This window comes from Cyprinodon variegatus, unplaced genomic scaffold (assembly GCF_000732505.1).
Source record: "Cyprinodon variegatus isolate N-32 unplaced genomic scaffold, C_variegatus-1.0 Scaffold185, whole genome shotgun sequence".
Lineage (NCBI taxonomy): Eukaryota > Metazoa > Chordata > Actinopteri > Cyprinodontiformes > Cyprinodontidae > Cyprinodon > Cyprinodon variegatus.
Genome location: NW_015150638.1, coordinates 794156 through 807813, shown reverse-complemented (window position 1 = coordinate 807813; position 13658 = coordinate 794156). Strand labels below are relative to the sequence as shown.

At 37.8% G+C, this 13658-nt stretch overlaps 1 protein-coding gene across 2 annotated transcripts in view; it reads left to right on the top strand.

The window, feature by feature from the left end:
- Positions 1-13658, top strand: part of slc16a4 (solute carrier family 16 member 4) — a 28776-nt gene that overhangs the window by 9931 nt on the left and 5187 nt on the right. For both annotated transcript variants that reach the window (XM_015379032.1, XM_015379033.1), the window contains 7 exons: positions 1467-1596; positions 2475-2607; positions 2754-2897; positions 3028-3189; positions 3266-3904; positions 9172-9383; positions 11702-11795. In XM_015379032.1, coding sequence (XP_015234518.1) covers positions 1483-1596; positions 2475-2607; positions 2754-2897; positions 3028-3189; positions 3266-3904; positions 9172-9383; positions 11702-11795 — 1498 coding nt within the window. In that variant the 5' untranslated portion in view covers positions 1467-1482. The remainder of the gene's footprint in view (positions 1-1466; positions 1597-2474; positions 2608-2753; positions 2898-3027; positions 3190-3265; positions 3905-9171; positions 9384-11701; positions 11796-13658) is intronic.

Below are 13658 nucleotides of genomic sequence, written 5' to 3'. Positions count from 1 at the left end.
AGTTAAGAGGCACAAAATCTTGTTACCAGCTGCCTGATCTTCAGGCAGCTGGTAACAAGATTTATGTTGTAGGGTTGCCAATAACTGTGAGAGTTGCTTCATATTCCAGTGTATTTAAATCATTACATTGTTTTTCTTGAGTAATATATCTTAAAACACTGAATTTCTTGGAAAAATTAAATTACAGGGAAGTTAAAATATCATCAGCCCAATTTGCAGAGAACATGCTGTTCACACTGCCAGTAATCCACAGCGTATGCATAATTAAATATTTGCTCCTGCTGAGACACAAACTTATATAATATGAACACTGCTCAGACATTCAGTCCAGTGGAGCAGCTGTATTATGGACAGAAGAGGAGGAAATGTAACTAGCCTTGGTTGCACTATGACTGTGATGTTTTACACATTAATAGCAAGTTTTGCTTTTTTTTTTTTAGCAACTTCTTTTTCTTTTTTTCTTTTTAAATTTATAAGATGCTTCTTAAAATGTGACTATGGACCAAAAACTGTAACCACTTTTAGTATCTTTATGTGTTTGCCACTGTTTGGATAAAGGGTTTAATTCCTATATATTTCATTAGAGTCTGAAACCAGCTTCAAATGTTTCTGCATATATATTTTATGTTAAACAAATATGAGGTATCTAAAATTTTAATTAGTTTGAATCAGGATAAGTTTTCTCAGATTAAAGTTTTTGCCTCATTTTATGCTATTTTTGGTGAGGCAAGTGTTGACAAAGTGTCACAAGGCGAAGAATATGCTTTATCAGTGCAATTTGAGGATTTCAAGTTGAGTCAATATATGCATTTAAAGAGTTTAGTGTGATACTAAAGAGATTGCAAGGGCTCCACAGCAAAGTAACAGTGTGCTGCAAAACAACCTCTGTAGAGCTCCCATTTTATAATATGGCGATCACAGTGAATAGAAATTCCTGAAAGAAGAAATGCTGACATATAATCCTGGAGTCCTTTATGTATCGCTAGTATTTTTCTGACTTAACAGAATGACATATTTCCACCATGGAGTTTACTGGAAGCATTGTAAAATAAATTCTCTTTGAAATTATTGGGCAGCTGTTAAGTTATTTGAATGATCCAAACATGGCTTCAAATCTGGCTGATACTGGCTGGTATAGGGGTGTCCAGATACAACTTTTTCATTTGTGATAACAGATACAGAGAACATCTGGTATGAGAAGAACAACTAATTAATGTCTCATTTAATAAGGAGTTACATAAGCTTTTAAAAAAGCAGGCAGAAGCAAAGTGTCGGACTGATTTCCAATATAAAAATCGGATCGGGACAATTATAGCCTCATAAATAATTTTTTTGATAGATGCTGAAAAAATACAGATGTGTTTTCTTAAAAATACCCATGAAAAAAAAAAGTTTTACATTCTGCATAAAGATAAACATGAGTAATTATGCAGTGGAAGTACTTAATTTTTTTTTCTTCCTTCCAGTGAAATCAAGGCCATCATGAATCTGTTTGGGAGAGATGCAATGAACACAAAGAAGAAGGGGAAAGAAATACAGTACGAGGACCCTCCAGATGGAGGCTGGGGCTGGATGGTGGTTCTCCACTGCTTCCTGGTATGTTAGCCCAGCCTTATTATGACCCATTTCCTTTCTTTTAAATTATTATTTTTAAACATATCTATAGCCCCATTTACACTACCCTTTTGAAACCGTGCTGAGATCGGTCCGAGCACGGTTACCGAGACGACTGTTGAGTGTTAATGGCACTCAGTGATGATTCTGCTTAGCAGTGTAATGAACCTCAACATCAGTCTTTGTTTCCTGCGTCTGTAAGCCCTGATTAGACTATTGTTTGTGGTATCCACTTCCCAAAAGCAAACTCTGTCAAGTAAATTCACCAAAGGCTGCCTTCTTCGCCTGACTCTCCGCAAACTTCCTGAATGTTACGGGCGCCACCATGTTGATTTGCTTGATTCCCACTAGAGAGCAGTGGTACCGTAGACTACCACTAGGAGGTGAGGAACCGTGCTAGCGTGGTGTGTAAATGGTCGTAAGGAACCGACCTCGGCACTGTTGACTGATCCAAGCTCGGAATGGATCGGTTTTCAGAAAGTAGTGTAAATTGGGCTCATGTATCTAAAAGGAGTACAAAAACCTAAGACAGCTCAATGTTTCCCTCAAGAGACGGTTGCAAGAAACCAACATAAGTATTAGAATTGTGTATGCTGATTATTGCCAAACCTCTCCCGCTAGTTTGCAAAAATGTAATATGGGGAGGTGTATCAACTTAAATGCCTTCTTTTGACATTTTTCTTCCCCCACTTTTCTTACTTAATGGCACATGGAGCTTCCTCTGTATTAAAACATTTGATTTATAAATATATGCTAAAGTGAGATGTTTATTTGATGGCTTTTGTAGCATGAAATTTATTGAGGATGGACTACAATCATTTAAACATGATTTATTAAACTTTCTTTGTCTGTATTTGCAGGTAAATGTCCTTGTGATGGGAACGCTAAAAAGTTTTGGGATCTTCTTTGTGGCCTTCCAAGATGAGTTTGGAGGCTCAGCAGAGAGCATCAGCTGGATAGGTTCCATCATGTCTAGTTTACGTCTGTCTGGAGGTTTGGATAACAAAACACAGTGTTTTTTTTTTTTTTTTATTACATCGCACTGAATAAGCTGCAATTGCAATGATTTGCCATTTTATAGCTAAAAGGGTTGAACCATGCCCAAAAAACCCACTTTATCTAAACATCTTTTGCTGCAGCACCCATCGCCTCTGTGGCCTGTGCTAAGCTGGGACCGAGGGTGACCTCAATCTCTGGGGCAGTGCTAGTTAGTGGAGGCTTCATCATAAGCATCTTTGCCAGCAGTGTGGTATACCTTTACATCAGCATGGGAGTTGTAGTTGGTGAGTTTAAATGGTTTTGAAAAAGGGTGCATTTATTTTTTTTGTCCCTTCTGTTAAAGAAAAAATGATTGATTTAGTCATTTCTTTCAAAATGATATATTTTTCTGACTAACCTATATTCTACCACCAGGAATGGGATTTGCACTACTATATCAATCATTTTCAGTGATAACAGCGCTGTACTTCAGAAAACGGCTGGCAACCGCATATGCCATTGGCCGATCTGGAATGGGTTTGACCTTCGCCTTGGCTCCATTCACCCAGCTGCTTCTGGACCAGTATGCTTGGCAAGGTAAGCAGTATAACTTTTTTATGAGCTCTTGCATCTCAGTGAATTTTATGCTGTGGGTTTTGTTTGCCGCTCTTAGGTGCAATGCTGATTCTCGGAGGCCTCATGCTGAACTTAGTAGCCTCTGGCATGCTTCTGAGACCCATCAATGTGAAGCCCCCTGTTTCAAACTCCACTTCTTTGCCCATCCAAAAGAGCCCGGCAATTTCCCTAAAGAGCTCCACGGAGAAGGAATATCCAAAAAGCTGCATGAGTAGATCTCCTGCGTTATCCAATGGTGTCTCCAAATCAGACTCTCTCTTATCAAACAGTGACGATGAAAAATTGAGAGGACAATGTGTTGATGGACAAGGGAGCCAGTCAATGAACCCTGAATTGACTAGACTAGTCCTCAGTAACACAAATGGTCACGACCCCCAACAGGACTCTGGTCAGTGTAAGCCTGCAACCCCAGACAGCCCAGCTGAGATGAATGGCAGCATGACTCGGCCTACCACCATTGGAGTTCCCTTACAGCCCAGTGTGCCTACAGAGGTTGCAGCCACAAAAGGCAAAGTGTTGGATTTCACCTTGCTGAAGGACCCATTCTTCTGCATCTACACTTGGTCCTTGGTGTTCAGTCAACTGGCCTACTTCATCCCGTACTTCCATCTCTCTGCCAGGGCCAGAAATCTGGGAATTGATGCCATGGATGCTTCCTTCATTATATCTGTAGCAGGTGAGGCTAACACTAGTAAATTAATTCTTCTTAATAATCATTCTCTTTTAAAAAGATATTCAATATTTAGAGAGAGAAAATATTTGCTTTTATTTTTAAAGAAAGTGGAAAAACTACAACTTTTAGCATATATTAAGGATAGCTTATCCTAGGACATGTGCCAAAAGAAAAAAACACTACCAGCATCTATTTTACCTTCATAAACTTTTCTTTTTTCACATTATGTGTTCCTTTGGTACAATAATAAAAGTGATAAGGTATGTAACAGAGCGGCCCCAGATAAAGATTACTTTTGCATTGACTTTCGCTAGCGTTGTCGAGTCTAACACCAGAAAAATCACTGAGGAACAATGATTTCACAAGACTGCAAATAGAAAACAACTGCTCTTTGTGAAAACCTTGCTTAGATTGTTAATCATGATGTTTACAAGGTAGAGAACTGTTGGAAAAGTATTTTGTCATGTTTGGTGGATGTAAAACTGTTATATTGTCCGGGTTAAATTAAGATGTGAAACATGCTGCAAAAGGCCCTCAGTAACGCAGAGAGTCTAAGTTACCAGTAGTGAACTTGAATCAATGAAAAATATTAGGACTGCAACGATTATTTTGCAAATCACTCAATCTGTCCATTATTTTACTTTATAATCGATCAATAATCGGATAGCTAAAGGTCCCTTAAAGAACATGTTTTACTAAATTAAAAACTAAAACTTGTGAAACTAAAACTTTTCCACTTAAGGAATTCTGGATTGATCCTAATGATAGACAAAAACCTAAATGCAAAATGTTAACATATTTATTTTACTATTTTGGTATAATTACTTCTCTAACTGGGTCACTCCGTCAGCTAAAGGCATGTTTTAGAGTCTCTATACTCCATTTAACGATTAAGCGATGACTGAATTAGCTGATTATTATTTCAACAATCAATCACGATTAATCCGATTAATTTCTTCAGCCCTAGAATATATCATAAGTCTTGTGTCTTTGTTAAACTAAAGATAGTGTGGGTGGTCCAGCAATGCCAGCAAGCACCTTAAGCATCCATCTCCAAAAGAGAACTAGGATTAGCTCCTTGGAATTAGCAAATGTAGAGTCCTGAATTTAAACCAACAGATTTATTATGTAAGGACCTGAAACAAGAAGTTCATGTGAGGAAAGCCACCATCACATAGAAATTAGCATAACTGATCACCATTTACTGATAGGTTTAAAACATATAAAAATTTGCTGTTATTTTAGTTGTTATCTCCTTTTGGAATGCTATTACAGCGTTTTTCATTAGTGGACCGATCTGTAAGCTTGATAAACAGTTTAAAGGGGTTTAAATGTGTAAATTGTTCCTGTTGCCCTTATGATTTAATGTGTATAGTATGTGTAGTATTAAAATCACATTTAAAAGAATGATGATAGACACAATTTGTGGCTTTTATATCATTTTTACTTTTATAAAACAAAGAGACACATGGAGTTGACAGATCTTATGTAACCTGCATATCTTTGTATTTGACTAATCATATGATTGTTGCGTTGACTGTGAGGAGGTAGGACCATGTCATTTTTCCAGTCTAGATCTTCTAAGTGATGCAAAAGAAGTGCTCAGTCAACTTTTAGGCATTAATTATTTGTGAGCTGCTCAGACTCTGCAGTCTTATGTAATGAATGCGCTTACATAAAAGCTGAACTTTGGTCCACTGGCCAGGACGGGTGGCTTTAGCAGTATACAATTGATGAGGCCCCTCAATATGACTAGAAAACAGCATTAACATTTGACCACCAAACACATGACATGTAATTCTATTACTGCCTCGTCGGGCAGTGTGAATAAGTGATAGCTGTTGTGTATTTAAGCACTTAGGGTTATTGCTTTATCTAAATTATAAGAGGATTTGGACACAGTTTCATTTCCATTTTACATATTAAAGTTTTTGCCTTGGTGTGGATGGATGGGTCTAATAGACAGCTCTTTTTAGGTGGTGTTGATTTGTTTTAGTCACTTCAACCTTTGGCCCCAAAGTGCTTCAGACTTAGCACAATAGATTTAGGGTTTAACCAGATATAAAATAACATGTTCATGTTGTATGGAGAATTGTAAAACCATTAAATAAACATAAGAAGTAGAAGGCAAAAAGCAGCATTTCTTTATCAGCATTTGTCAAATAGCACAAGCCAGCAGAAAAACAGAAAGTTGATGGAAATAGGAATCTTAAACCAATGCACAACACTAACGGATTAAGAGAAAGATTCAGGTCATACACCTCCTTTTTAGAAAATTGCACAAGCAATAGTAAAAATAACCAACGAGGAGCTTTTAAACAAGCTTGTCCTCAAAAGTCTGAAAGTGTCAATTCCTTATTAATTTAGTTCTGGGCTATTTTTGTACTTATTTTTCCTGCAGCTCGAGCAGTAAGTATTTTGTCATTGCTTGCTATATTAGTTATGTATTTCTAATACTGTTGGTTGCTTTTTTCTGCTGGAAAAGTAATAAGATGAAGAGCATATGTGAACATGTTTTATAAACCCAGTCAATGGGACTTAGGTCAGGACTTTGGTCTATTTCAACGCATCAATATTATTTGATCTAACCAGCTTATTGCATCTCTGGATTAAGCTTATTTTCATTTTAGTCCTGTCCTTAGTTAAAGCCTTCAACTTTGACCGTTTTCCTTTTCCTGTGACAGAAAAGCCGTCCGGTGTCATGCTGTGGCCACCATGTGATATGTGCCGTTACCATTCTGCTGCAGTAATATTTCACTTGGGGTCCACAGAGTTCATGTTTTAATCTCATCTGACCCACACACTGGATTTTACATGTTTGTTGAGTCCACTTCATGGCATTTGTAAAACTTTAAACTGCATTGTTTTTATTCAACAAGAAGCTTAATCTTGCCACTACTCCATAAATACCAAAAATTGGAATGCATAATTATAGATTTCTCTCTAAATCTCTCCTACCCGAGCTGGCAAACACTGCGGCCCCTCCAGAGTTACCATTAGCTTCTTGGCTGCTTCAAGCATTGGATATTGTTTAATAACCTAAACCTTCTTTAAACACCTCTCCCCATGATCTTTTTGCTCCGTCCCCTGATCTTAATGATGCTGTCTGTGCTCAAATGTTTTTTTTAACAATATTGAGGTTAAATTATAAACAGGTTAACTCTATGTGCAAATAAGATGGTGATCGAAATGGGTGGCTCAAATTCTTATTTCCAGCACTTTACACAATTTTCTGCTACTCATGCATAGTTGTATGTTTTTGGCTGAAATGGAAAAAGTTCTGGGGGTATAAGTGGGTTTTTAAGCTTCTGGAATTCATTGCTCCCAGGTTTTCCAGCACGCAGCGGGACGGATGGATTTTTTTTCTTCTATTGCATTTTCTCTTGCTTTGTAATAAAGAGGTAAAAGAGACCGGGTGCAATGCACACCACAAAGCTTCAAACCCTCAGAACCCGTTGTTCTTCTTTTTGAACCCGGCTCTGTCATGGACTTGGCCAGGGAAAGAGAGGCCGCTGTCATCTGGGTCAGTGTGCTCGTCACCCCTTTCGAAACTGGAGCCGACTAGAGTCGCTAAGCAACGACTAACAGAGTAAAGTTGTTGGCGTGGTTACAAGAGGAGGTCCCAGTTTTGTCTGAGTCCAGTTCTGAAGTGGGTGATACTTTGCAGAGGCGTATTAATGAGGCTGTGCCTGCAGAAAGAGAGGCAACTAAAGCCAGCAGTGGTTTCAGAGAAGCTGGGAAAACCAACATGCCTTCTATAACCCTTCGCTTTAGTCTTGTTACAAAACGTCTCTGTTTAAAGAAACTTGATTGGCATTTCTTCTTGCCTCTCAACCCTTGTAAAAACCAATGATGAACAATTGTTTGTTAGGATCAGGCAGTTAATCTAGCAAAGAACCAACACTAACAATTTCTTAACTCGCTGATACAGTGGAGGGTAAAGGACAGAGCCAATGTCCCTAATGCACTTGACTGGAGGTGCTGCTACTTGGAGAGGCCAAATTTAAACAGCTTTGTGATGAGTTTGAACAGGAACAGCTGCAGGGCTAAACCAACCTGCTGAGGCTAAAATACACAAACAAACGCACATTTTGTCAGTGTCCAAGCAGTGGACACTCCAGGACATTTCTTGGATCGCAAAAGGAGGACACATAAACATTGCACAGCTGCCTCATGTCGTCGTCTTTAACCTCGGTGGAGGCTGAGGGTTTTGATCCTGTTAGGTAAAGGGTGCAGAGGTGTTCCTTTAAAGTCTTAGAAACCAGAGATATCCAATGATTCAGTGCACCGACACCACTGAGTTTCCACAAAAGAGTATCAGAAGTTACTCTAATATGCAGAGAACCAGCTTGTTTCATTGATCAGTGGCTCAGTGCTGCCTGCTTTTAGCTATTCCTGCAACAGTCAATAAACCACTGCAGATGCCGCATTGCCGATCACATTCCAGTTGACCTCAGCAGAGAAAAGTCCATATTCTGCTCTGTCATCATACTCAAGCAGAGCCAACAATCAGTCCAATCAGATGGTGTGAATAACTTCACGTTATTTATCACGAAGTCTGAGTCGTTTTTCCACATTCTTTTTCCTCTCACTCCCACTTAGATAAGAGATGACCCTTTGATATTATTAAAACTCTTTTTGTTTTCATCCATCCATCCATTTTCTGTCACTCTTATCCCAAGAGGGGTTTCTTTCTTTTTTGTTCTCTCCAAAAAAAAAGTAAACTTCTATAAAGCTTCTTTGAACATGTCTATGACTTACAATACAGAAACACAGTCAGGCTTCAGCCAATGCAGGTTTCTATCTAGCATTCAATAACTTTTTACAAAGGTTTTTTAGGCCTCACTGGAGATGCATGAGAAGTTTTTTTCTAGCCAAACAGATTTCCTGGTTTATTGGTTTTATGCCCTGCAATAACTTTTTTTGCTCTGAAAGAGCAGAAAAAAAGATGCTGACTACAGGAAAGACAAACTACCAACGTCTAAAGATGTCTGGATTACAGCAAATGTTTTTTTTTTTTTTTTACTTTTATCCAATTGAGTTCAAAAAAGTTGCCAGACAAAAGATGATAGTTCTTAACCTTTATATTTTTAATACATAAAATCAGTTTTAATCTTTTTTTCAGTGATCTACTGATGAAGGAAAATGAACCCAATAAAGGAGTGAAATAGTTAAATGATTGATGCCTAACTAGGTGTATCTTTTTTTGCCTTCTAAAATTCACCTTTTTTTTTATTAATTTGAGTTATTTGCCTTTGCCTCTGTTACAGGTATCACAGAGACCATTGCCCAGTTGGCGTCGGGTTGGGTGACAGACAGAAACCTGTTTCATAAATATCACTTCCACAAAGCCTACCTGATCCTCTGTGGCCTGGTCAATATGCTCTCCCCATTGGCCACCTCCTATATACTACTGATGGTGTATGCTGTCTTCTTTGCTATCTTCTGTGGGGGCTACATGGCTCTGCTGCTACCTGTTCTGGTAAGAAAAAAAGCAATGATTTTAATAGAAAAAGGGTCTACCATAAGTCTCAGCTTGCCTATCTGTACCTAAAACATTTAATCCAAAGATGGAAGTTTAGATGATAAAGTTGGACTTGATTCAGACTTACACCATTAAAGCAAAGACTTTAGACTTGGACCCACTCTCTAAAAACTCATCCTGATTTTGAGGTTTGGGAGAGGAGTCTTTAACCCACTGTATTTTGTTCAGCGGTGACAGTAAAGGCAGCTTTCAGGTTTGTCTGTTTTAAATTAATGCAGTCTCATGAAAGCCTACAGACTGCCGCAGTGACAGAAATGCTCTTCTTTTGCTGTTAAAGTGTTTTGAATGACATTCATGCGCTGTAACATATTGATGCATATTCTTCATAAAGTAGATTTTATTATTATAATTGTAATATAACACGAATATTTAATGTTTTTCCTATCATTCTTATTAAACTAACGAGTTTCCCTTACCGTTAACTTTGCAACAGTAGTCTTGCCCATCCTGTGAATTCACTACAAGCGTGTTGAGTCTGTTAGAAGTTTTGTGCATCAATAAATAGCTGCTGGAAAACCCGTCAGAAATCTTCCAGCTTATTGAGTCATGGGTATTCAGTAACTTTTGATGAATGTAATCCTCATATCTGAAAAGAAGGGTTATCAGATTATTGTTTTTTTTATTTGCCCTTGCTGCACCTTTAACGGCCTCAGCAAACCCAGAGTCTAAACAGTAACATATGACAGTCTGAATAACTGTATTTGTTTCAGACGTGGATGCGTGAATTTCTGAATAAGGCAAAGACTTCGGTCTTTAGTTCTGATGAATTTATAGTTTTAATGTTTATACATGTGATGGGAAGAACAGATAATGATCTAGATTGTGAAATGGTATTATGTCATGGTTAAGAAGGTAAAAAACTGAATTAACTGACCGTATTAATTCATAAGTCTGTATGCTTCTCATTCAGTTTAGCATAGTTAATGTTGACGAGTATCGTTCTATCAAAATGTGTTTTTCAGTTAATTAAAAGAAGAAAATTGAATATACCAGAAAAAGTTTATAAGGTTTATCTTGTCCAATATGTTGTCCTTTTATTACATGGCATTAAAAGATTATGTGTACTGTATCTGGGATCTTTTCCCAACAAAACAAGACCTAAGAGATTATTAGACAAGAGGTAATAAATGGAAGCTGGATATCCATGGTACAGTATGTATATTTTTGGCTTCATGTGGTATAATTGGGGATTAATAATAACCTTAGAGTATGATTCCACAGCTTGTTGTGGTAAAGAAGCCGCACATCAATCTGCTGAAAAGGCAGCCAGCTGACTGAGTGAGGATACATAGAGAACAATGTGCTTAGAGAGAAAGGCAGGGCAGCATACCCAGGGAAATAACTACACTACTGCTTTCTCCTGTTCATTTTCATCCCCTGAATAACTAGGTGGACTAACTAACTGTAACAACACACTGCATTTACACATAACCTAGAGGGATTCTGAGGTCATTTCTGCCGAATTCCACTAAACATAACCATAATCATCCAAACATAATTGTTGCTGGAATAAAAATCTGATGATAGAAATGATCTCTTCTGAAAAATGAATATCCTGATGCTGTGGTGCACTTTAAAGAGGAAACTATCCTCACCCATTGGACAGAATTGCCGTTTGTTACCACGGAAACCCAAGGTGTTGGCCATTCATTGTTAACCAAGAACTTGAGTTCTTAGAAAATTATCCTACCCGTTAAACATCAATAAAATACGACAAGTACTGATCTCCCTAATTACAGTTTAGTCACCTATGAACTAGAAGAAAAGGTAATTATTTCTTTTATTATTAGTAATAAAAGAAACATACTTTTGTTTAATTACACCCTGTCATAATACAAGGTTCTATCTCATTTGGAATTCAGAATTGCCTTATTTGTTTGTTAAATATGTTTGATCAGTTATGCGTTTATGTGATAGCATTACACAGTTTCTGCAGAGCTTTCAGCTGCACATCCAAGATGGAAATCTCCATTTCCACATCCCAAAGCTGCTATTTCGGGTTGAGATCTCTTCACAGTGGAGGCTTAGTGTTAATGGCTGATAGATTACCTATTACTTCTTAGAATAGTTTTTCCTTCTTTGTATTAGAATTTAAAAAATAATGTTTCTCAAATCTCAGGAACTGTGCACTGGACCGTTTAATTATCTGTCATTTTAAATTCTGTCTGAGAAATGTTTTAACGCTAGAAAGTTTTAAGTAAGTTTTATTTGAAATCGAATTATGTCACTGATGTGTGTGCTCTTCTGCGTTACAGGTCGATCTTGTTGGGTCAGAGAAACTCAATAACTCCATGGGTTTCTCCATGTTCTTTGTTGGCTTGGGTTGCCTCACTGGGCCTCCACTAGCAGGTGAGGAGATCAGTTCTTGGAAATCCTTTAAGAGTTATGCTTGTGCTGACCCTTTTTTGGCAAATGTACACAGACACATTCATGAGTTCTGCATGTGGACTGGATGACAGCCATCACTTTGCGTTTCTAATGTGATTCGCTGCACAAAGGGCCAAAGTGATGTTTGTCTACGATTCTGTGTGCGCTGAAGGCAGGAAGTACATGTTGGTACATGGCATGGAGGCATGAAGGCATCAATATGGTGCTTGACAAGTTGATAGCCTACCCTGTCTCCTATTTATTCCGCCCTGAATTCCTGTCTCTGTGTGAATATTCCTGTCTGTCTGCGTGCATACACTGTGAAAAGGAAAAAACCTTGAAGCACACAGGAGGGAAAAATGTACATTTAAAGACGTCTCTCTATACATGATAGAACATTTCAGTTTGCTCAGTGGAAAAACACATGAAAGGTTACTGGGTCAAATCCTCACACTAACATAACAGTTCTTCTAGGGCACTTTAGTTACTTTATTTAACTGATGGCAGCTTTCCTTTTGTAGTCTTAAAGAGCTGTTTCTAAATTGGGATCAGGTTTTTGTTACAGTATTTTAGTTACATCAGGTCAGAGTCCATTCAAACCACGTCTTCTCCAAGTCAGCTGAAAAAGATAACAGTGCTGCAGGTCATCTGTCTGACATCTAATATTCTGGTACCTCTTGGAAATGGAAAACTTATGCAGCATATGTCTTTTTGAGAGACATTCATACTCTCAGTTTATCTTGTTTTTTCTGTACGTTTTGGTACTTCTAGGAAATGCCCTAATTGGTAACACTTGGTACAAGTTAAACTGAGAGGGCCCTTTCATGCACTGGCTTGTCAAAGCTGTTATGCAATCCCCAAAAGAGGGTTGTAGATTGCATCAGTTGCAACGTGATGAATGGCCCCTTTAGGGTGGTACGTAAATATGGTTGGGATATTTTTACCTTCTGTTTCATTAGAGTGAGAAACATCAGCTGGCATTTTAGCTACAGGGGGGTATTATCTGAAATGTTGTCCGACTGGTTTTTATCTGATTAAATTCATGATCTCAGTCAAGTTTTATCTTTCTTTAGAATCTTTTAAAAATACCAGATAATGCACACACCATTGTAAGACTGTTATTTGAAAAAAAACAAGCTTTTGGACCAGTGGGTGTTCTGCACAGGTTCATACAAACACATTAATGAAAAGTCTGTCCGAGTGTGATTCATAAACTGCTCTAAGAAGTAAACAAACTGACATTACATAGATGAAAGAATATAAAACTTTTAGAAGCATATAAGGCTATCAGTTTTCGTTAATTCATTTCTAAATCATCTAAATGGGATTTGATTTAAAGGGTAAAATTCATAATTTTTTGAAAGGGATTTGCTGACAGCCTTTTTTCTTTGTTTAGTTTTTTCATATAATATATAACTTATGGAAACCCTGCTTTTTGTTTCTCAGGCAATAATAATATAACACAAGAACAATGATGATGAATTTGTAACACAAAAATATGCCCCTATTTGGTCAGGCCTCCTTTTGCATCAATTACTGGATTAATGTGGCGTAGGATGGAGATGATCAGCCTTGTTAACAATCCAGGAGATGGAAATATCTGTTTAGAGGTTTATGAAGCATAGACTCTATCCACTGTCCACTCCTTCAAAATCTAGTCTTAACTCTGCTATGGGATTTGGTACATAATATTCTTAAGGCTGCAGTTATATTTAATAAAATGCCTCTCGATGCATGCTAAAGAGGAAGGGAATTATCACAGGGATACGTTGCTCCATCTCTGTTTGGTTAAAACGGCTACATGCAAAGCAGACGGTTATAGGGAGCATAACTGTACTGTAACTC